Genomic DNA, 24077 nt, shown 5'->3' with positions numbered 1-24077 from the left:
GTATGGTAAGATGATGTGACATAAAGTGAATTTCGTGCTATGATTGTCCTCACAGAAGATCAAGATTAAGCCAATTGCGATGGGAAGACAAGAACAAAATTTGGAATTGTTTTTTCCACTTGTGTCAATCTCTCGGTGACCAATTTACACGGGAAAAATACTAAATCTGCTTTTCACATCTTTGTTGTAAATATCAAAACACTGCAGACATGTTTCAAAAAGTCATTATGCTCCTCTGAAGTTGCGTGTCAAAATAGATACAACTAACTAAAACCTTTTTAGCCATCCCGAGGAAGAGAGAAAAAAGGGATGAATGACATCAACAACCGAATCGTGCTGCCCAGGCATGGGGAGACCGAAGGTAAGTCCCAAGTTCTATTTTTCATATTGTGTCAAGTATTTTTGCCATAATAATGGAATGTGTCACTCAAAACAAAGCAACCTAAAAAAAAAAAAAAATTTGAATTTTTTTATATTTAATGTCAAAATGGGCAGCACGGTGGCGCACCTGGAAATTAAGAAATATTTTGAAATTTTTATATTTAATGTGATGTTAAAATAGGCGGCAAAGTGGCGCAGATGGAAAGCGTTGTCCTCAAGAGTTCTGAAGTTGCGGGTTCAATCCTGGCCCCGCCTGTGTAGGGTTTGCATGTTCTCCCCGTGCCTGCGTGGGTTTTCTCCGGGCGCTCCGGTTTCCTCCTACATCCCAAAACCATGCAACCTTAATTAGACGCTCTAAATTGCCCATAGGTGTGATTGTGAATGCGGCTGTTTGTCTCCAAGTGCCCTGCGATTGGCTGGTGACCAGTTCAGGGTGTAACCCGCCTCCTCCCCCTTTACGGCTGGGGTGGGCTCCAGCGCTCCCCGCGACTCTTGTGAGTATAAGCGGCTAAGAGGATGGATGGATGGATGTTAAAATATATAACTAGCCGTCTCGCTGACATGCTGCAATACACTTTGGCCGCTAGATGTCGACAGAGTCAAATCGAGTGGTTCACACAGAGCTGATGAAGGCAAGTCATGAAAATACAAAAACAAAAGCATGGATAGTGGATGCTCACCTTGGTGTCTCATAACCCATTTCCTGTCCTCATATAATAATTTACAGCATATTAAAGCGGGGGTTCGAGGCTATTTAAAGCTGTATTGCACCTCTGAACAAGTCAAAAATATTGAGTCATGTGTGAAAAATATGCTGTACTGTTGCAACTTAATCGTGTGCTTAGCTTTGTGTAAATTGTGTTCCTGCTGTTGTGCTCTTTGTTAATCTTATTGTTGCTTCTTTAGGGTCCCCACCAGTGTCAGCACCTCCACTATGTAGCAACGTCGCCTCGGATGTAGTTTTCGCCCATGATGTCACGCGCGAGCTACATTTTTGACAGGTAAGTTAATTGAAAAAGGATGTGGTGGAAATTCAAAACATAGTTAATATGATTATTGAGCTTATGTTAGATAGACGACGTTATAAAGATTTTTTCATTTCAACCGATACAAGCACAGCGGCACAAATTTTGAATATCAGGTGGTTCACCCCTCGATGTATGCGAGGTCAACAGTCGCCAATACACTTTCAGCTATTAGTATTTTTTTCCGGGTGGTGGTGGTGGGGGGGGGGGGGGTTTATTTGATTATGGAGCAGCTGGTAAAAGCATTGGCCTCACAGTCCTGACGACCCAGGTTCGATCCCGGCCCCGCTTGTGTGGACTTTGCATACCGTACCTGCCCGTACCTGTGTGGGTTTTCTCCGGGCATTCAAGGTTTCCTCCCACATGCCCAAAACATGCAACATTATTTGGACACACTAAATTGCCCCTAGGTGTGATTGTGAGTGCGGCTGTTTGTCTCGATGTGCCCTGCGATTGGCTGTGCCTCCTGCCCGTTGACAGCTGGGATAGGCTCCAGCACTCTCGTGAGCCTTGTGAGGATAAGCGGCAAAGAAAATGGACGAATGGATGGATTTCCAAGCTTGGTCGCAGAATGAATTCAACTACTTGAAGACTGTACGGAAGCCATAGTAGAATATTAAAAACTGTTAACCATTAACTAGTAAAAATTGGTGGATCCTGTATGTCGCTGTTGCTAGGAGACAAAGTGCAGATGGCTCGCTGCCCGGCATTTTAGGATATTGGGAGAAGGAGAGGGAAGAAAAGGGGGAATGTAAGATTTGGCGGTAGCCATGGAGACGGGAAAGAGGGAGAAGATGGCAGGCAGAGGGATGAGGGGAAATACCTCGTGTTGCGTTATGTAACCGGAGCACAGCCACCAGCCTCTTGGCATCGTCGCGGCGACAAAGCGCTCACTGATGTGCATTATTTTTGCGCTGAATAAAGTGGTGGCGTGACACAACCTGTACCTCAGCCGTATCTAATTTTGCCTCATGAGGCTACCACTCGCCCAGGGGACGGGAGTTATGTATTTATCAGATGCCGGTTAGAAGGCAAGGTGGGCATCCAATGGGTTAATTGGATTAACCAACGTGACAATGTGCAGCGCGGCGCGGCCGGCAAGGTTGCGCTGGCTCAGCATGGCGTTTATCCTCAGCCCCAGCCCAAGCCCCAGCCCCACATCTGCGTTATCAACAGCATGAAAAGAACTGCTGCAGTGGGCCGCTCTCATTCACAGCTGGATTAGCCGGGCGGCCCGGCGGGCTTTTTTTTTTTTCTTTTTTTTTTCATTTTTCAGAGGCGTCGGTCGTCTGTTCTACCCAAATTGACACCGAGGCCAGCGTCGCTCGTCTGTCTGTCCCCCCTCCTGGTCTCGAGGAGGAGGTGCTGCTATTTTTAGAGAGGAATGATTTGGGGGAACACCTTCATGTAAGACACTTAGTGGGAATTCTTCCCATTTTTGTGGACTTGTCTGCGTCCTCAAATGCAAGTGAAATAGAAACAGATGAAAAGGTTCATTTTTGGGAGCCTGGCTGTGATTTCAAGAGCTGAGTCACAGCCCAAATTAAACTTGTAAGCCTTAGGTACAGTGAAGAAAATAAGTATTTGAACACCCTGCTATATTGCAAGTTCTTCCACTTAGAAATCATTCGGGGGTCTGAAATTTTGATCCTAGATGCAAGTCCACTGTGAGGGATGATCAAAAAAGACAAATCCAGAAATCACAATGTATGTTTTTAGCGATTTATTTGTGTGATACAGCTGCAAGTAAGTATTTGAACACATGAGAAAACCAGTGTTAATATTTGGTACAGTCGCCTTTGCAATTACAGAGGTTAAACGTTTCCTGTAGTTGTTCACCAGGAGGGATTTTGGCCCACTCCTCCACACAGATCTTCGCAAAATCAGTGGCTGTGTGCTTCGGGTCATTGTCAGGTTGAAAGACCCAGCCACGACCCATCTTCAGTGCTCTGACTGAGGGAAGGAGGTTGTTCCCCAAATTCCCCTCCCTGATTTCTAAGTGGGAGAACTTGCAAAACAGCAGGGTGTTCAAATACTTATTTTCTTCACTGTACATCTGTGCCGGTAGAATAAAAGTGGACGTGTCTTATTATGTTTGCAAGTTGCTATTAGTTTGTTCTCAAACGAGAGAGGGAATCCCACCGCAGGTCCCCTTTGTGTCTTCAAGATGAGGTCGTATTAGCACTTCTGCTGCTATAAATAACTGCGGTATCGACGTCTCCGTGTCAGGGTTTCTCTCTCGGGCCTCTCAACTTTTGCATCTTCCGGCTTTTAATCTAATCGGCGCGATCGAGTCTGCGCGGGCAGCGCCGGCTCACGCCGCCGGTGGACGGCTGAAACAACCGACGAGGCAGCGGCGGCGGCTTTTTGCTCAGCGATCGAACGGTGCCAGGCGATGACTCAGACGTTTCTGAGGCGCTGTCTCCTCCGGCTGGCAGACAATCTGCTGACTCCTCGCCGCCTTATCAGATGTTTACCGTCACTTTCCTCGACTGGCATAAGGCTGCGTCAGATCTTGAATAATAAAGTATTTGCACAGTTTCCTAGTGGTTTACTCACATGGCTTCAATTGGCCCTCATTGAGGTTGTGTGTGGAAGGTTGTCGGTATCTTTTTGGTGCCCTGTTGATGACTTTTGACCAGTCCAGGGTGGAGTCTTCTTTTTACAGCAAGTCAGCTGGGCTAATAATAACGACAATAATGCTCCATGTTAAGTATCTCCAAATGTACTAATGCACATCTCAAAGCAACCGCGCTCACCTGCTTGGAAGTGCTCCATTTTTAGCACAAATGTTTTTGTGATGCCGTTTGATTCCAGTTGAAAGAATCAATTATCTTCTATTCTGCCTCCAGACAATTTCCCCGCCGCACAGATAAGAGACTTGAAAAGGGAGACGGGGCAAGATGAATGCTGTGCAGGTGAGAAAATGGGGCTTTTTTTTGGGAAAATATTCAACATTCCGCAGATGATATTATAGATAGGAGGAGGAGACGGGCGGCGCTGAATGAAGTGGACTAAATTACATGTCACGCAGCGGCGTTATGATTAGCTGCCGTCAGGCTCCGGAGTGAATAAAACGCGATAAAATAGGCTAGCGCTGATACAGAAATTCACTCGCGCTCTCGTCTCTTAAGCAAGAAGGATGGCAAACCGTCGGCACGGGTGCAAATAGCGGGGGTGAAGTCGGGAAAGGAGGAGCCTGCGGGGGTGGGGGGGCACGTTTTTCGTTTTTCGGGTGCTCCCGAGCGCGGCGAATGCGTGAGGCAATATCGGGAATGACGGACACTTATTTTGGATTGCTTTTGTTTGAGAAGCGGCGGGACGCAATAAAAATGTGGAAAGCACAGGATTTTAGCAAAAGGTCGCCTGGAACGCGAATATTACTTCTGTCGTGTTTTTGTCTACAGCGAAATGCCAACGTCAAAACAATTGCAACCAGAATTTTCTGTTCATCAAAAAAAAGAAGACAAAGGTTGTTTTATGGCGTTTTAATATACGAGAATAAAAGACAAAATGATTGCACAAAATGAAAGTGTAAAAAGAATCACGCTTAAAAGTGAAATACAACTTAAAGGGGAAGGCCACTCGTTGAAAATAACTGTGTATAACTTTAAAATATAGATTTTCATTTGATTGTTAGAAGTAACGGTTGATCGGGAAGACGGCGGAATACGTCCATACAGATTTGAACCTGTGGCTGTAAATAATGTTGAATATTCGGATAGCTCTTCGGACGGGAATGACGCAGAGTCTGACGAGCGGGCTCCGCCGCCGCCGAAGCTCGGCTCGCGGCCTCCTATACAGATTTGAACACGTGGCTGTCAATAATGTTGAATATTCGGATGGTTCTTTGGATGGGAATGACGGAGAGTCTTGACTACTCGGAGGCCCACGCACGGGACATAAGGGCGTAAACAAACCCCCCAAAATTGCCAATATAATCAAGCTTAAATATCTGATGAAAATCTTTATTTTAAAGTTACAGTACCAATGACATGACCTATCTGATACATTGTTGTTTTCAATGAGTGGTCTTCCCCTTTAGCTGTACTGTACTTCAAATGCTAGGTGGACTTTTCTTGCTCCTCAGTACAGTACCAACAACAATCCATCAAGGTGTTTAATATCGCTTGCCCTGCACAGGTTTTTTTCGACATTTTGTTTTTCCATACAAGCCTGTTCCTTCAAAATGGCAAATTAAAATAAAAGTTGTTGACACATCCATCAGTGTGAAGCCCCCAAGCTTGAAGCATTCACTCATTGAGCATTGAGCTCATGGGTTGTAGCTTCATGGCAGCCCCCGCCCCAGCCTACTGCATTCCTGCCTTTTGCCGCTGACAATGACCCCCGAACCAGCCGACCCGGCGTTTTTCATTGAACCTGAGGATTAGACCCGCACGTCAGCCCGTCTTTTTAGAGGCCCCGGCGCATACCGCACGCACGTCGCCGCTCACAAAATCCATGCTCGCATCAATGGAAAAATCAGACACAAAACGCACAACCTGCAAATTTTGCGACATTACACAGCAAAGTACGTAAACCTGGAAAGCGTCACAATGGATGTGTAAACCCCGAATGTCCGTCGGTCCACAGGAAATCAATGTGAATGGAGAACATTTCCTGCTCTTTCTACTCTCCCTAGGAATACAAATAATCGTTTACATAGCATTTGCTCATGAAAAGCTGTCGTGACTCAGACGAGGATCAGATCATTTATGCACAAGTAAAAGTCCAGTGAGAACCTTCCGAGTTGTTTGGTGAAGTCATGGGCGGTTAAATAGGCCACACGCCAATGGTTGCACGCGGTGCCATGAATAAGACATGAGGGCCAACACAAAAATGACTTCAAAGCGCGACGTTACTCAAACTCCTCGCTCTCGGAGAGAGAATCCGAGGCGGGCGCCGTGAAACTTTCAAACTCGGGTTCTTTGGAAATGGCTTTTTATTTTTTCGCCCCAAAAAATTATATATATTCTAAATCCCTCCCCCGTCAGCAAAGATTAATGTCGATGGTTTTGAACATCCGGTTCGGGCCTGCGCGGCGACGCTGGGCTATAGTGACACCAGCTAACGGGATTACACAGCGACTTGACGGCACAAAGATGAGGCTTTTTCATTTCACCGTGGGGTCTATTTTTAAGCGCTGTCAGATCAACACTGAGAAGACGGGCGGGGGCGTTCGTTTATTTTATTTATATCGTTCCCTTAATTAACGATAATGGAGGCGGCGGGATTTTTGCAGCGATGACAGCGGCCGATTAACCTCGCATAGCCTGATTTTTTTTTTTTTTTTCTAATATTTTTCTCTTCCCACTCATTCGGATGGCTTTCATCCCCATCCGCTCTATTTTGTGCAATCGGTGCCTGTTATGTAGCGATAATCACGTTTCATCTGAGGGGGAAGAACATCAATTCATCATACATGTGATGTTCACAAGTTCGAGTAGAACCATATTTTTTTCTGGGGGACCTGAGCCTCAAATCGTCAATGTCTCGAATTTGGCTCATCTAAAAAATGGTAGGGAAAATACAGCCCGGGGGCCCAAATATGGCCCCAGCTGCTCTTTAATCCGGTGCACCATACAACTACATACTAACTCCATTAAATACCAAACATTACATTTTTCATGGACTTGGAAGAATATTCTACAGTGAAGGAAATGAGTATTTGAACAGAAATCACAATGTATGATTTTTTTCAATGGATTTGAACACCTGTCTATAAGCTAGAATTCCGACCCTCAAAAACCTGTTAGTCCGCCTTTAAAAGTCCACCTCCACTCCATCTATTATCCTGAATCAGATGCGCCCATGTGAGATCATTAGCTGCATAAAGACACCTATCCCATCCCATACAATCAGTAAGACTCAAACTTGTAACATGGCCGAGACCAAAGAGCTGTCCAAAGACACCAGAGACAAAATTGTACAACTCCACAAAGCTGGAAAGGGCTACGGAGAAATTGCCAAGCAGCTTGAAGACGAACGATTAGTTCCATCCCAAGAACACCATCCCTACTGTGAAGCATGGGGGTGGTAGCATCATACTTTGGCGGTGTTTTTAATGCACATGGGACAGGACGACTCCACCGTATTAAGGAGAGGATGACTGCGGCCATGTGTTGTGGGATTTTGGGGAACAACCTCCTTCCCTCAGTCAGAGCACTGAAGATTGGTCGTGGCTGGGTCTTTCAACCTGACAATGACCCGGAGCACACAGCCACAAAATCCAAGGAGTGGCTCCGTAAGAAGCATATCAAGGTTCTGACGTGGCCTAGCAAGTCTCCAGACCTAAACCCAATAAAAAAAAAATCTTTGGGAGAATCTGAAACTCCGTGTTTCTCAGCGACAGCCCAGAAACCGGTCGGATCGAGAGAAGATCTGTGTGGAGGAGTGGGCCAAAATCCCTCCTGCAGTGTGCGCAAACCTGGTGAACAACTACAGGAAAAGTTTGACCTCTGTAATTTCACACTAAGGCTACTTACTGTACCAAATATTAACATTGTTTTTCTCAGGTGTTCAACTACCTATTTGCAGCTTTATCACACAATTGGTAAAAAAAAAATCATACATTTTGATTTCTGGATTTTTTTTTTAGACGATATCTTTCACAGTGGACATGCAGCTATGATTTCAGACCCCTCCACGATTTCTAAGTGGGAGAACTCGCAACAGAGCGCGGTGTTCAAGTACTTATTTTCTTCACTGTATCTTCCTCAGTGCTACCGAGGCAGTTCCCCTCGATTGGATTTCACGTGATTAGCGCCATCGATCGGCGCGACTTTTCGCGCCGACCTTTCAGCTTTCCGCTCTCGATTACATTTGACACCGCTCGGGAACAATAAACGAAAAGGGGGGGGGGGGGCTGTCATTTTTGTGATGCAACATCCCGACAGTGGCGAGAGGATCACAGCTGGCGCCTCGGCTTGTAACCCTTGGATACCGCTGACCCCCCCCCCCTCCTCCCCTCCCTTCCCGATGGCCCGTCAGCCTCCCAAATCTTTTTCCCTGCTTGTTATGCAACAGGGGTTTATGCCATGTGCTACGGGCTAGTTTAGTATTTATCAAGCCTCTTGTGTAAGCGGTGGACAGGCGGCGGCTGCCGGTTGACCCGCCTCCCGTCTCGGGTCGACACTTGATCGCTTTTCTTCCTCACGTTCGCTCGATGGTGCCTGCGTGGTTCCCCCCCAGGACCCTCCTGACTCATCCCTTCAGTTTTACCACCCGTCCCTCCGTGTACGTGCCCGGCTCGAGTCTATTCTTGTATTTTTTTTTTCCCCCCTTAAAGCTCCCGTCCTACGCGGCATCACACTTCCTCCAGGTCGCACTCCTGCTTTGTGCAGGAGAGGGAGTGAAAAGTTCAAACTTGTATGGATAAGCTTTGCTTTCCTAACCCAAGAAACATGGGAAGAGTTCATTTTAATCATAACTGGTCATGCCAAGGCATAAACATAACATAACCTAATTTCAAATCAGACATCCCTGCAGTGTATATGGCAACCGCAGTGGTTATAAAAAGTCTACACACCCTTCAGGTACCATTGATACAAAGACCAAGATAAATCCTTTCCAAGTTAAACCGTAACAAAATCCTGTTATTAACCATTTAAAAACATTTCCAACCAATCGTGGCATTTCACCCGTTTTAACTTGTGCTAAAATTGCCGGAATTCCCGGCGTACAGAGCGCACCTGGTTACAAGCCTCACCGAGTACATTTGTAAAGGAAATACCATTTGGTACATACATAAACGCCGCAGCTGTGTAAAAGCCGCAAGTGCCCACATTGAAACACGAGATATTTACAAAGAAAGACGGTAGCGTTTAACGCTAGCGCTGCGCTAACACTAGTGCTAACGCTAGCACCGCGCTAACGCTAGTGCTAACACTAATAGGGCCGGTTCAAATAAAACTTACCGGTAAATATCACTGATACAATGCCAGTAACACAGCAGCAACAGGCTAGCCAGCGCTAACAGGGCTGGTAAAAGTCAATCCACAAATTAGCCGCATAACCGCATGAACCGCAGCGTGTGAAAAAGGACTCGGCTTGTAGGCCGGAAATGACGGTAGCTTGTTTTGAAAGGATTTGTGTGTCGGAAACCAGTACTTCCGCGTTTCATGATCGAGGCACCCTAAATTAACAACTTATTTAGTATTTTGGGATGCAAGCCATTTTTCATAGCTGGCTGTGTATCCTTGGTTCTGACAAGTGGGTCAGGAGATATTTTCAGCACGCTACAACAACACCCGAGACCAAGCGTGAAACGGAATATAATATTCGCTCCGGCACGCCGCCGCTTAACCGTGGCAAACGAAGGCGCCATTTGTAATTGATGGCCACATTAAACGATCCATTAGGGAGGCCCGCCGGCGTGGACCAGAGGCAATTTGCAGGTTGATTGCCGCAGGATGTTTGCCTTTTGTCACCGCGCCGTCTGTTCCTCCCAGGACTGACACTTGTTCTCGTAACGGAAGTCGTGATGAATCCTCGCGCAGTTTTGGCACAGCCGCGGCTTTATCTCGCCCGTCTTCCGATCCCGTCTCGTCGACGCGAGACGTCCCGGGCGAACTCAATGCCGATTCGTCGTCCTTGCCTTGCCTGACGCGCCGAGCGTCTTCCCCTGTCGGTGGTCGGTGTGACTAAGCGAAATATTTATTTGTGGGTATCCGTGATGTTGTCGTATGGGGGCAGGCTGTGATGAGTCGGCGATATGAATACATCATCAGGGATGACTCATTCTAATTTAAGGTGAATTTCCTGAAGACAACTTGACAGTGATACTATATATAGCACACAGTCTGGTACTATATTGTATAGTATATTATTTTGCATGTACAGTATCTATGTGTCATTTTGTCTTCATATTTGTTGCTTTTCTTTGAATAAAGTGTGTGCCGTCGGAATTTTTGAGTTCTCCGGGTCTTTGTCATTCTCCGGTACTGTATACATTTTTTATTATTTGTGATAAAAACTAGCTTCTTTGCTGATGTTTTGTACTTGTTTTTTTTCCATTAATCGGAAAAATGACATGTTACAGTAGGAGGAGCATTTTCATTTGACATTCTACTGTACCGTATGCATTTTTTTATTATTTGATAATAACTAGCTTATTTTCTGATGTTTTCTACTTGTTTTTTCCATTAATAGGAAAATGACAAATATGTTACAGTATGAGGAGCATTTTCATTTGACATTCTACTGTACCGTATGCATTTTTTTATTATTTGATAATAACTGGCTTATTTTGTGATGTTTTCTACTTGTTTTTTCCATTAATAGGAAAATGACAAATATGTTACAGTATGAGGAGCATTTTCATGTATTTCCGATTAATTTTCTTGTGGATGGCAACGTAGGGAAAAAATGAGAGGAACAACCTGGAGGAATTTAAAATAAAAATCATACAAATCCAGTGAAGCCCCCCGCCCCATCAAATGTTCTAGTGACGCCACTGCATGACATGACTTCAGACTATAGGCAGAAAGTTTAGTATTTTTTAATTGTTATTTTTTTACATATGTGTTTAGTCACCATATTAATATTTACGTGCCTTGGAGGGAAAAAAACAGCAAAAAAAAAAAGAAAATCCAGCAACCATTTGATGGAACCGTTAGGAAAAATCAAGGCAAACTTTTGGGAGGGGGGGGTTGATTGCCCCGCCCACCTGCAGTGTTACCCAGGCGACTGGCGGTTTACGCGATGACGTCACGGGTATATGAGCGCAGGCGGCGGGCTCCCGCTCTTCTTCTACCGCCATCGGAGCGGAGTGGTTTTTTTTTTTATTCCCCCCCCCCCCCATTTTTCTTCCCACCCAGCGGACCGTCCGACTCCCCGCACACGCAGCGCCCTCCTCAGCAGCACCCGTCGCCGGCCACGGAGCTACGGTAAGCCTCGGTTCGCGCGGCGGTCCTGAGCAGCGACGCCCTTAAACTCGGCCGTGTTAAACCACAAAGGACGGCGTCAGTGGTGGATAGGCGGCTAATGCTAAGTGAAGTGAACGCAGCAGCAGCCATTGGGACCGAGCGGCTCCTCCATGATGTGTTCACGTCGTGTTGACTAGCTCTCGAACCACGTTTATATTTTTTCTTCTTTTGGCGTGACCTTATTTTTGCGGCATGGCATATCAAATAACGCGATAACACGGCAGGAGACTAAAATATGGCGGAAAATGATGTGGATAATAATGGCGGAGGATGGTGGAAGTGGACCCCCAGGAAAAAAAAAATGGACATGGTGTATTGAAACACTGCGAAGCTAACAGGCTAAGCGCACCCGACAATGGGCAAAAAGCAAGGCCAGCGGCGGCTAAAGTTAGCTCCTAGCAGCTCAGTCGGACCAACACGATTGGAGTTACATGACGCCGCACGCCCGCTTTTCTAGTCGGCCCCAAAAAAATCGGCGTGCGGGTACTTTCCCAATCGATGAGCGATGGTATGGATGTATTAGTTTTTTTTTTTTTTTAACGCAATGGGTTTGTCCCCTTCACCCCTCCTCCCGGCCGGCCGGCCATGGTTTGCTCCACTTGTGCGAGCAACACGTGGTCGCTGGCAGGATCGGCAAAATGGCTTTTGGGGCGCTCCTCCAAGAGGCACATTTTAGCGCAGGTGCAACAATCACTGATCCAGTTATCAAATGATTTGACAACTATTTTAATACATGTTCGATTACAGGCTTGGACTTTAAATTTTAGCCTCGATAAGAAATGATCCGTGAAAGCAGATCGATTGCACTGGGTTACATTTTTGGAAATAGTTGTGCATGTATTTTCAACTGATTTTTATCACTGAATCCAAAATCGGGTAATTAAATTGGGGGAAACACTGCATTTCCGGGATTAGTGGTTGATTACATGTTTGTCAATTCATGGGTGTTTTATTTATTTATTTTATTAATTGGCTTGTTCGAGGTTGCTGCTCCGTGTCACCTTTTTCCATCTGCAATAACTGCTTAAAAACATTTAGGGTCAAGAACTTCCCATTTTATATCCTCCCCAGGGAAGAAGTCTAGATTTATGAAATCCAGCACCTTTTACATATTCTATCTATTCTGCTTCGATGGTAATACTCTAAGATGGTGAATAGAAGTGTGGGCTCCCTCTTTTGGTCAATGAAAGAATCACTGCCCGTGTATCGTTAGTTGTATTTAACGTATCGTTAGTTGTATTTAACTTTTTAATTCAATATATTTGGATTTCAACTAAGTTTTTGGATACAATTTTAATTTAACTTACATATACTTGTATACTTTTTAATCAAACTATTCCTAAAAAACAAAAAGTCCCAGCACTGTACTTAGGTGTTGTAATAATGTCATAAAACAATAAAAATGATTCTAGCCTGTTTCACAACAGGAATAAAAGTAGCGATTCACTTTGAGTCTCTAGAGTTGAAGTCACCAAATTGGCAACACTGCCTAGCCGTCCATTTTCTTAGCCGCTTAGCTTCACGAGGGCCGCGCGAGTGCTGGAGCTAATCCCAGCCGCCATCGGGCAGGAGGCAGGCTACGCCCTGGACCGGTTGCCGGCCAATCGCATGGCATATGGAGATAGAGAACGGTCGCACTCACAATCACACCTAGGGGCAATTTAGAGTGTCCAACTAAGGTATGTTTTTTTGGGATGTGGGCGGAAACCTGAGTACCCGGAGAAAGCCAAACGGGGACAACTTGCAAACTCCCCACATGGGTGGCTAGGATTTGAACCTTGGTCTTCAGAACTTTGAGGCCGATGCTCTAAAGCTGCGCCACTGCTCCACTTTTTGCAGCCATGTTGTTAGTGTGAGCAGCACACATTAGCATGGATGCAGAAATTGCTTACTCCAAACAAATAAAAGTTGAAATCATCCCAACTCCTCTAGTCTAGTGTTAAAATGTCCACTTGTATCATGCTTTAGAACAATTTTTGCTCATTTATTGATCTCCCCCCGGCCCCCAACTCGGAAATGCATCGGTAATCGCATTTTGCACATTATTCGAAAAATGTATCCTCCTCCTGGCTGCTAAAAGTCTTTTTAAAGCAATTTACCATCAGGAAGATGTCGGCATTGTCTTGCTCCATACTGCCGCAGCACAATTGGCGCGTTTGCTGTTTTCAAACCCGGCGCTTGTACCGCTGCCCAACGGAGCCTCATAAATGTGTTGCATTATCGTTCAATGGATTCAGAAGCTATGAATATGGATGACTTGTTGGGATTGAAGTCACTGGTCATTTTAAGCCTTTAGTGGAGGTTTGCGCTCTTTGCAAGTGTACGGGTGAATGTTCCATTTTTGTTTTGGTGTTTTTTTTCTAAGAAGTGATGTCTAAACCGAGCCCACCCGTCTTGATGTTTTAAATGCAACAAAGCCGGGAAGTCTGCGCCCCCTCCCTCCCCCAAGCATTGTACTGCTGAGACGGGGACTGTGGTTTAAATGTGGAAATTCGTCCTCCTTTGCCAATTTTATTTCGAAGATTTTTCCCCAAGACTGGCTCAAAATAGAAGCCTTACGACTCCTGAATTAATCCAGTTTCTGGAAGTTATTTTTAGGATTTTTTTTTTTTTAAGTCAAATCTTGGACTGATGGTTATGCTCCGTCCGACTTTGCCCTCTAAAGCCAAGTGACAAAAATGACGTTTATGTGCTCGCTGTAAACATGAAGTCAGGCACCGCTTTTAAATGGGCTTGCCTACCATGCTGAGTCACAATGGGCTTCGGACTGCATTGATGGGATGTCATGAATAATTGTGGGAACCAGCCCATTTGTGTCTTTCAAATATGCCTTGCTCATTTTTTTTTTTTTTTCTAGCATCACTCGAGACTGAGCTGAGATGGCAGACATTGACAAGTGAGTATGAGCGTCTGTCAAGCTTTGACAGTTTCAGGGTAAACGCTTGCTCGCCGCTGTGGGAAGAAAACTCAGTTCAAAGCCACATCCATACCACAGCCGTGTCAGTTGGACCTTTCCAATGGCGATCTTAAACTCCGCCCCCTTAGCCATGTCCCACAAGCTTCCAAAATGGCGATTGAACAGAACATGTTTGAAGTCGATTCTCTATCCCAGATAATATTGGGGTGTGTTTTTTGTCCAATGCATCAGACTAGTCCAAGAGCGTTTTACAGAGAGGTCTCAACTATTTCACGCAAGGTAATGTACACGGAATTAAGATTTTAGACAAGAGCAGGACGCAATGTCAGAGTTACAGCGAAATGTTGGCGATCGATGCCAAAAAGTTCGACACCTCACAAGCTTGATATTTTAATGCAACAGAATAAAATAGTGGAATCGTACTGCGCATGTAAAGCAGGGTGAGTACTTTTTACTTGGAAAGATCACAAGTAATATCTTTGTAGTCTTTATAAGTGAGTGGGTGTATTCATTTGACTTGGCTCGTAATGGAAGCCAGTGCTCTGTATTAAAAGTCCGATGTGATACAAATAGGCAAATAGACATTTCTCTTGCATGACATCGTGCATTTAGTATCACTAACCCGACTATTCAGCATAAAACATAACACACTTCATTCAGCAGGTCGGTGATACACTAACAAAGTGAAAGTTGTTCTCATGCAACGTATAAAGGAGTGATAATAATTAAATCAAACTCAGAGAAGATACTTCTCCCTCCCTAGTGTTTGTTGATGCTGTCACATTTAGTTGTACGTGCGCTCTTCCACGAGCCTTAATCCATCGTAGACACTTCAAGTGTTTTAGGCTTTGGAAAATGAATCAAGCGGGGCCCCTTGTAACCTAGCAGGATATCTTTCATCATAATTGCACGTTCCCCAAGCGCAACTGAGGACTATTTTCTTCGTAACGTTAACTTTTCCAAGCGCAGGCTACTGACAACCAGCATTGCTTGTGGGACAATACGGCGAGAGGGGCGTGTTAAGACAATGCGGCTATCTGATTGGCTATTGTTGTACGAGTGATTGACAGGCGGAAAAGGTCCACTGATAGCTCAAATGTGGCCAACATATTTACCGTTCTGACAAGCATCCGTATTAGCAAATGGATGCGGTACCTGCTGGCGGAGTGAATATTCCTGCAGTTCATCCCCATGGCAGGGTTTCATGTTTCAGTGCTCGCAATAACAGTGACACAGCTTCTCCGGTCAACGGGTGCAAAATGGTGCCGGTAAAAGTGGTTCCTCACTCGTGATTGGCCGACGCGTTAAGTTTGCAGAATGGGGTAGAGCGTGGCGTCTGTTTGCCCGTTTGGCTGACCTTTCCCTTTGTGCCCCCACCCACAAACAGCAAAGACCAAGCGGAGATGGATCCAGCAGATATGGAAGACGTGGAGGAAGTGGAAGAGGAGGAGACGGTAGAAAATTCAAAAAGCAAAGGTATCCTACTCAGGTTTTTTTGTGTGTGTGTTTCACTTCAGTGCTCCCGAGGAAGCTCAAACATCTGTTCCGTTCCGTTAAAGCTAAAATAATTAGAGCGGTGCCTTGACTTCCATGTTTATTTTTTCCCAGTTTATTGTGGCTCAAAACATTTGAATCAAGGATAATCTTTCCTTTCTGAAATGAAAGGATTTGCCATCATCATTCATTACATCCAAGCCTCTAAAAACCAACAAAAATTGTTTGAATATTTTTAAAAGAAAAAAATAGCATTCTACAGTAGTTTTTTTTTTTTTACACGTTGTGTAATGAATTAAATGGATTGTGCATCGTACTTTAATTGCTGGTGTGGCTATTCCAGCGACCAGTATAATAAACATGCGTGTGCAAATATGCACACACTTTTATTAGCTAGTCTGGTGTTTTGCACGGTGTTAGCATTAAGCTAGTTAAGCTAGCGGCAATCCAGTGTCCAAGCTTCGTTTCATTCAGTCTATTGCAAGGACCAAGTCTGCCTGTCTGCTCACCGACTGCGCTGTGTGTGTGTGTTTCTGTAGCTCGTCAGCTGACGGAGCAGCTTATGCAGAACCCACAGATACTCGCCGCGCTGCAGGAGGGGCTCGACGGCCTCAATGGCTCACCATCAGGGTACATCGAGAGGTAAGGTTATTTTTGAGAGTGTGGATGTCGCAAAGGTTAAACTTGTCTGCATATTTGACGCTTCCCACTTGGAGGACCTAAAGTGGTCTGGCCCAAACAAGTATTTCCTGTGCCGGGACAGCGCAGGCATATTAATTTACCTCACTGCAGAGAAACTCGAGTCTTGGTGGCTTCAAAACAAACCTTCATTTCCCGGGGGACAAAAGACTAGCGCTGTGCCAAAGGATGTTAGATGCTCCATCAGAACAGAGATTGGGTTGCTTTTGAGAAGAGTGCTGACTGGATTTGTCATTCACATTTCCAGTGCATCTTCTCAGGCTGGTGGGGGTGACACGGCTATAAAATATCATCAAAATTCAGTTGGGAATTTTTAGGTGTTGAGGCTTCGGTTCCTAAGAGTATTTTTCCATGGAATTTCCTCAGCGCTGCGCCATTTTTCTCTTCAGTTTACCAAAGGTTGTGAAGCGACGCATCAACGCCCTCAAGAACCTGCAGGTGAAGTGCGCCCACATCGAGGCCAAGTTCTACGAGGAGGTCCACGAGCTGGAGAGAAAGTACGCCGCCCTCTACCAGCCGCTCTTTGACAAAGTACGTCGCCGCCGCTGCAATTTCTCTTTGCTAATTTGTGCAATCTGTCGGGTTTTGACGGCTCCAGTAGTAATAATCCGAAAAATGCCCACTGAAACGTCAAGTTGACGACGGTTTTATTACCTTTAGCTGCCTCAGAGTGGATTTTACACTAAAGTTGTGTCCTTAATCCAAAAGTGATGAGTCATGACTCGGTAGAATCAACTATTTTTTTTTTTCTTGCTTCTTGCAGAGAAGTGAGATCGTCAAAGCGGCGTATGAGCCCACCGACGAGGAATGCGAGTGGAAAGCAGATGAGGAGGAAGAGCTGACAGTAAGTAAGCAGGTACAGGTGACCTCTATGCTCGCATGACTTCCTACTTCCCTTTGTTTCCACCGCTGATATTCCTCTGTTGCGTCAGTTTTACATGTGGACCCCCCAAAAAAAATGTAAGGATGTTTTGCCAATGAGAGCATGTCTCCCCACGCTGCAGGATGAGATGAAAGAGAAGGCGAAACTGGAGGAGGAGAAGAAGGACGAGGAGAAGGAGGACCCTAAAGGCATCCCCGAGTTCTGGTTAACAGTGTTCAAAAACGTGGATTTGCTCAGCGACATGCTGCAGGTACACCCTGCTGTGGTTTGCCTCCACCTGGTGGCTGACTTGTGCCGGTCCGCCATTAAAAAGACATTGACGCGCTCACCACTTTCTCTGTTCAGGAGCACGATGAGCCCATCCTCAAACATTTACAAGATATCAAAGTGAAATTCTCAGACCCTGGCCAACCAATGGTAAGTGATGCTAATTATTGACAATGTTTTTTTAAATGATGATGATAATAAAAATCATGCCCGGTGACTACACTTTTTTTTTTTGTCCCTCTTTTCCTCGCAGAGCTTTGGGTTAGAGTTCCACTTTGAGCCAAATGACTTTTTCACAAACACAGTGTTGACGAAAACCTACAAAATGAGATCGGAGCCAGACGAGAGCGACCCTTTCTCGTTTGACGGACCCGAGATCATGTCGTGCACAGGGTGAGCAAATATAAGATTTTAAAAAGAAAAAATGTGGTCCTTTTGTTACTAAACGTAAATTTCCGTTGCTATGGCACCACAGTTCCACGATCGAGTGGACAAAGGGCAAGAACGTCACGTTGAAAACCATCAAGAAGAAGCAGAAGCACAAGGGCCGCGGCACAGTCAGGACAGTCACCAAAACGGTCCCCAACGACTCCTTTTTCAACTTCTTCACCCCGCCAGAGGGTAAGCTTCAGAACTAAATACTGACTTCTCTGTAATTGTTTTTGTCGCTGTTCTCATCTCGTATCCTCTTGTTCCCACCCGCAGTCCCTGAAAGCGGAGAGTTGGTGAGTGCCTCACGGGCTTCCCAGAGTAAACAGCCACCTGTTATTTGACGGCAAACTCTGAAAGCTAATGGGTCTCACTCGATCCCCTCTCCAGGACGAGGACTCAGAGGTGGTCCTGGCGGCCGATTTTGAGATCGGCCACTTCATCCGCGAGCGCATCGTCCCACGGGCCGTCTTGTACTTCACGGGAGAGGCGATAGAGGATGATGACGACGACGTAAGTCGTTTATTTGAGAAGTTTGGGTTTTACAACCATTGTTTATTTATTTTTTAATATATAAACGTGTAATTTAATACGAAGTTACCTCTATACGATGAACTACAGCCGCCCAGTGTTTTCTTTTAACTCTTCTGGATTTTTTATTTATTTTTTTTTAAACTCTGGGGACATTATGGGGTGATTTTTAAATTCCCCCCCCACACACACACACACACAATTTTTTTATATATATTTTTTATTTTCCAACTCAAGTTTCCCATTGAATTACTGTGGAAATTAACTTTTCAGAAATGTATAATTTCAATAATCCTTTATTGTAAAGTGTATGTTTGTGTATATAATACTTTTTTAACTTGCATCTTTTTGTGTAAGAATTCAGTCTGTTACCTGATTACAGAAATCCCTTCAATTTAAAAATATAATATAATTTAGAATTCAAAATGAATTAAGGGAATTCACAATTTAATGGTCCAAAAATACATGTAATGGCATAATTTTTAAAAAAATGGGTCTAAAATCAAAAAATTTTTGAGAATTTACAGCTTGTCAAATCTTTTGAAATTCCTTTAAAATGTGATCATAATTCAGTGTCATCTTGAAAATTATAAATTTAAAAAATTAATGCTGAAATGTAATTATTCAAATCTTTCATTTTAAAATTTGGAACCTTATTTCTTCCATGTTTTAATGTTTCTAATTTTCATGGAATAAATGGTGACGGAAATTACAGGATCCTAATGTGCTTGTGTGTTTTGCAGTATGACGAAGAAGGGGAGGAGGCTGATGACGAGGTGAGGCTTTGCATGATTTTGCGGGGGGGGGGGGATGGCTGCCGTTGTTCTGTCAGCACCCGATGTCATTAAAACCCGCTTTGACGTTTGCGTCATTTAGGAAGGCGAGGAAGAGGCCGACGAGGAAAACGACCCCGACTACGATCCCAAGGTGAGGTTCCTCGCAAAACGGTTCTCCACTCCTCGTTTGTGGCATCTGCGCACCCTCAAAATGTTTGCCGGGTCGTGAGTTTGAGAGTCTCGTCATATCATACACGTCATTAAAACATCTGGGCCACCGAGAACTGCTGTCAGTTCGACATACAAAATCCATACTAATGCATCTACATTGCTTTTGCTATTTTTATTTTATTTTTTTAATTTGACATCTCCACTAAATTGAGACACACAAGACCTTCCACTCTTCACCGTCAACCTTTTTTAACCGCCTGACATTTTTAGTTGTTCATAATAATAGCAGCAGATATATTGTGGATTTTCTGACCATTTCAAGCTACTTTTTTGGTGTCTTAACAGGGATTGCTGTCATTCTTTACTTGTACTTTGTCAGAAGAATACAATACCATAAATACATTTGCAGTCAAATTCTTACTGTAATCATCTTGTTTTGGAGGGGCAGTCCAAAACAGCTTTCAACACGATAGAGCTCTTGCACCTACGTCATAAAAATCACGAGTTTTGTTTGCGTCGCCATATTGCCGATCAAGCTAAGCATTGCTCAATGCTAAGTCAGTTGGAGACGACACGGAAATACGTCTTGTAGGACGACCCCCCCAAAGTCTGGTACGATCCCGTCAGACATTTAGGTGAAAAATGACTATGTGGAAAAATTTGATACATTCGGCATAGAGGACCCGGATTTAATGCCGAAGTCGATGTTTTCGCTGATAATTGGACTGTTAATTCGCTTCCCCTTGTCTTGGATCGACACATGGATCTGGTAAGTAAGTCGTCAAGATTTACACGGAAAAGTCTGTACGTATACGAATACTTTGTTGCTGGATCTGTTCTCAATCTGGAATAAATCCCACATAGTGACAGCTTGACAACTCGTGAACGCGGAAGCGTGTTCGGCGATACGTTAAGCTTTGCCGGAATCCATCCATCTTTTCAGCTAATATTCAATATAAATACTAATTTTTAAATAAATGACCCCTGGTTTTACACAAATTCACTTTCATTAACTATGATGGGGGGGGGCGGTTGTATCCATGGAAGCGATTGCGGTCACACTTAACCTCCGTAAACCTCTGCGACAGTTTTTTTTTTTTTTTTTTTTAAAGACGAATTCTTCTCAAATGAGTCAATTTGGCATTATAAATATTTCTTGGTAATTTGAGATTGAGAAGTATAATTCGTACCTGAAATGAAGCAATCGCTACACTGGCGTGTGTGTATTTTCACCACCCATCGCGTTTAATTGCTGAAATCCATCGATTTCCACCCCCCGTCTTTTCAGCTGCTATTCAATGGAATGACCTCTTTGAATATCTGTCTCGTCTGTTGTGACAACCAACAGCACAACAGGTCTCAGGCAATTTGAAAAATCTGCTCTGGTTCAGCAGCTCCCGCAGTGCAGGACAGCTCGCTTTGACCGGCAATATGGCGCTGTGAAAATGGGGACGTCACGTGCACAAGCTCTATACTGACTTGCCGAAAAAGTAGCTGTCTAGTCATCTAGGCTGCATCTGAATGACACTATAGCTCCGCTCTGCTATTATTCTGAACACAAACTGTCCTGATCACCACTTTTGCCAACTTCAAAACCCCCAAATTTGCTTTTTGTCCACTCCGGGTCTTCTGGATGTCTCCCACCACCGCGTGAACCGGCATGCTGCGCTTTTGACATTCTGACGATGCCAGTTGTGCTTTTTGTGTTCTCCTTTTACTCATTGTGTGTTTTTCATCTCCGGTCGGTCACATTTTTTGGCATATTTTGTCAGCTCCTCTTTAAATTTTTCCTCACTAGGTTTAAGTGGTGACAGTAGAAAAATAACCCTGTCCCGGTAGGTACAGCTTGTCAACTGTCAGCTTACTACTGCCATCACCACCCCAACCTTTCACAAATTTTTTTTCATTATTTTTATTTTTTTGGGGGGCTGTCTTCATGTTCTTCTGTCTTGCTGCCATCCCCTCCTGACTTCACTAACCCACTGGTTTGGATTTTTGGGGGGATTTTTTTTTTTTTTTTAACCCATTAGTGCGCGCTGCATTTGCACTTGTACCATCTGTCTGTCGAAAAGTAGTTTTTCTGTCGTTTGTTTTTTTTTTTTTTTTTTTTTTTTTTTTTTTTTTTTTTTCAAGTCACGTTTAATTTTGTTTTGCCAGCATTGTTCGCTTCTTGATGGCTGTGTGTGTGTGTGTTGTGTGGAACATCATTCGTCCATTTCATCCTTAAACTTAATCCTTCCTCCCAAAAAAAATAACTAAAGTGCTAATAACTAGAATTAAAACCAGACACACCCCTGCACCCCCAAAAATAATTTGCAGTAGATTTAAAAACTGGTATCGTCATACTAAATTCCAAATAGACGAGAGTTGAGAAGCATCCAGCGTATCTCCAGTTTGAATGGCAGGCAGCCACAGAAAACTCACTGAGCGGCTGCCATCACCTCTGGAAGGATGCCCCATCCCCACGATGATGAGACTTTAATGAATGCCGAAGCACGCTTTTTGACCCCCCCCCCCCCCAGCCCTCCCTTCACCCCCGTTTCGTCTTCCACATTTGGCCGCGACTGCACAATTTGAGTGCTATCCATTTTTCCCGTGTCCCTTCAAGTGCGGGAGCCTGAAATTAAATGTATTGTCAGATTTACGCTCGGTGCTCAAAGCAAATAACTTAGCAACAAGCGTGTGCGCGACCATGTAATAATTATCGTATTTCCTCCAGTGGCGGCCGCCGCTCAAATTGAAACACTCCGCCGCACGAGCAAATCCACGATTGGATTTGGTTTTTCCTTCAGGAAGGAAATTGCTGTGACCACTAATGGGGTTTCAATCGTATGAATGATGTATATTAATTGAAAAATGTATATGTATTCTAAGGAAATAGTGGTGCTCTAGTTCATGGCAGAAAGGGACCAAAGCCAACCCAAAATTAAAAAATGGGGGATTTTGCAAATGCCAAACAGAGTATGTAGGCATCCATTCTATTTTAAATGGGAGGGTGCGTTTGGTAAGGCCATATCCTTGTCAAATGGAAAAGTGCGTCCTCGCTATCTTCTGGCATCTATAGGCAGTTACAAACCTTTTTTGGTGGGCCTCAGGTGTCAATCCCTATCCCCCATTTATAGTAGGGGTTTACTGTAAATATTTCTTTTTTTTTTTTTGTTTGTTTTTAAATATTAACTTGCAGGGGGGGGGTATTTTTCTGCAGTTGAGTACAAGCTGCTATAAGAGGAAATACAAAATTTGATGCTTCAATTTTCAGGAACAGTTCATTCTCTTAAAATCAACTGAAAATATTACCACGAGCTTAAACAAGAGTTCCCCTCTTCTTAAATCCCAAGCAATCAACATTTCGTCCAAATCTAACACGGCGTCTTTTCTACTTGGAGTAAATGTGTAGCGTTGAGAGATTTCTGTGGTACTTGCTCAGGTCGTTGACTGCTTGTCCCTGTGGGTCTCTTGCAGAAGGACACGGCCTCCCCTGCTGAGTGCAAGCCTCAGTGAAGCGTGGCCTTGCTGCCTCCACCATCCAACTGCACTGTTCACATCTTCATTCAAACAAAACGGAAAAAAAAAACTGGGGGAAACTTATAAATATATATATATATATATAAATATATATTACGAAAAGAACTAGTGACTTTACCGCCTTACAATGTTTTTGTATTTTTCTTGGTAGGCAATTTGAAGGTTTCAAGGTTTTCGTTAAAAAAAAAAAACACTTTCAAAACACGGTAATAATACTTTGAGCCGTGTGGCTCGTTATATAGTATTTTACTAGACTTTTTTTTTTTTTCTTCTCTATACAATAGACGGGGCAAAAATAAGTTTAAGGAAAAAAAAGCATGATCTTCACCGCTAAACTAGTTCTTGTGAAGTCTTTTTGTGGTATTTGCTCTCAGACAACAGCTGTGATTTGAGACGGGATCGAACTCATTCCACCCTCCCCTCTCATCTTTTTCCTCGATGGGTCTTTCTGTAAAACCCGTTAGCTGTACAGTTGTTTACTCGTGTACCACAACATTCCAGTCAACAATGCGATGGGGGTAAATTTGGTGAAACGCTCAAGGAATTGAACAAAAACAACAACAAAAAAAGCAGGCTGATCCATCGTTTCGTGTTTTCGGGTCCCGTTTTGTGACCTTCCCTCGCCCTGCGGCACTTCGCGTTGGTACAGGCCATCTCGTTTTGACTCCCACTAGCACACTTAGTCTCGCTTAGCTCCCTGTGTCTCCGCTTATTGACCACGGAATGCATTCTTAGCACTGTGAATGAAAACCAGGGAACGAATGACGAGCCCCCCTCTCCGGTGGCCGATGACCCCCCCCCCCCCCCCCCCCCCCCCCGCTGCCACTCCCTTAACATCCTCTCCATCTTTTTTTTGCCGTACCCCCGATGAGGCCGCAGGAGCAATATTGCAAACCAGAAGGGTGACTTGAGTTGCTGAAATGGCTTTTTTTTTTTTTTTTTGCCTGTAGTGCTGCAGCTGTTGTCGAGGCAAATCACTGTTACAAAAAAAACTGTAATACTGAATTACTGTATGTGTATGTTCATGAATAAATTGGTTAAACATGTCCAAGT

General features: G+C 44.3%; 1 protein-coding gene and 1 long non-coding RNA gene across 4 annotated transcripts; both read left to right on the top strand.

Moving 5' to 3' along the window:
- The first annotated feature begins 500 nt into the window (after positions 1-500).
- On the top strand, positions 501-4566 carry LOC133493782 (uncharacterized). The gene is made up of 3 exons (XR_009793157.1): positions 501-875; positions 1288-1382; positions 4259-4566. It is a non-coding gene; the product is annotated as an uncharacterized LOC133493782 (long non-coding RNA).
- A 6598-nt stretch (positions 4567-11164) lies between these two features.
- nap1l1 (nucleosome assembly protein 1-like 1) lies at positions 11165-24070 on the top strand. 3 transcript variants are annotated; one of them, XM_061807541.1, is made up of 16 exons: positions 11165-11293; positions 14190-14228; positions 15637-15725; positions 16283-16385; positions 16832-16973; positions 17206-17298; positions 17447-17575; positions 17671-17742; positions 17846-17985; positions 18068-18213; positions 18298-18317; positions 18412-18534; positions 19296-19328; positions 19429-19479; positions 21298-21334; positions 22962-24070. In XM_061807541.1, exons 2-15 carry the CDS (start codon positions 14212-14214, stop codon positions 21301-21303), a joined length of 1164 nt encoding a protein of 387 aa, XP_061663525.1. In that variant the 5' UTR covers positions 11165-11293; positions 14190-14211; the 3' UTR covers positions 21304-21334; positions 22962-24070. The 3 variants fall into 3 exon arrangements, with proteins under 3 accessions (XP_061663525.1, XP_061663524.1, XP_061663523.1); XM_061807540.1 differs by lacking the exon at positions 21298-21334 and having other exon boundaries at positions 11172-11293; positions 17206-17286; XM_061807539.1 differs by lacking the exon at positions 21298-21334 and having other exon boundaries at positions 11172-11293.
- The last annotated feature ends 7 nt before the right edge of the window (positions 24071-24077 follow it).

The sequence above is a fragment of the Syngnathoides biaculeatus genome, chromosome 20, assembly GCF_019802595.1.
Source record: "Syngnathoides biaculeatus isolate LvHL_M chromosome 20, ASM1980259v1, whole genome shotgun sequence".
Classification (NCBI taxonomy): domain Eukaryota; kingdom Metazoa; phylum Chordata; class Actinopteri; order Syngnathiformes; family Syngnathidae; genus Syngnathoides; species Syngnathoides biaculeatus.
Note: the sequence above shows the minus strand (reverse complement) of the source record. Positions and strands in the feature narration are given on the sequence as shown.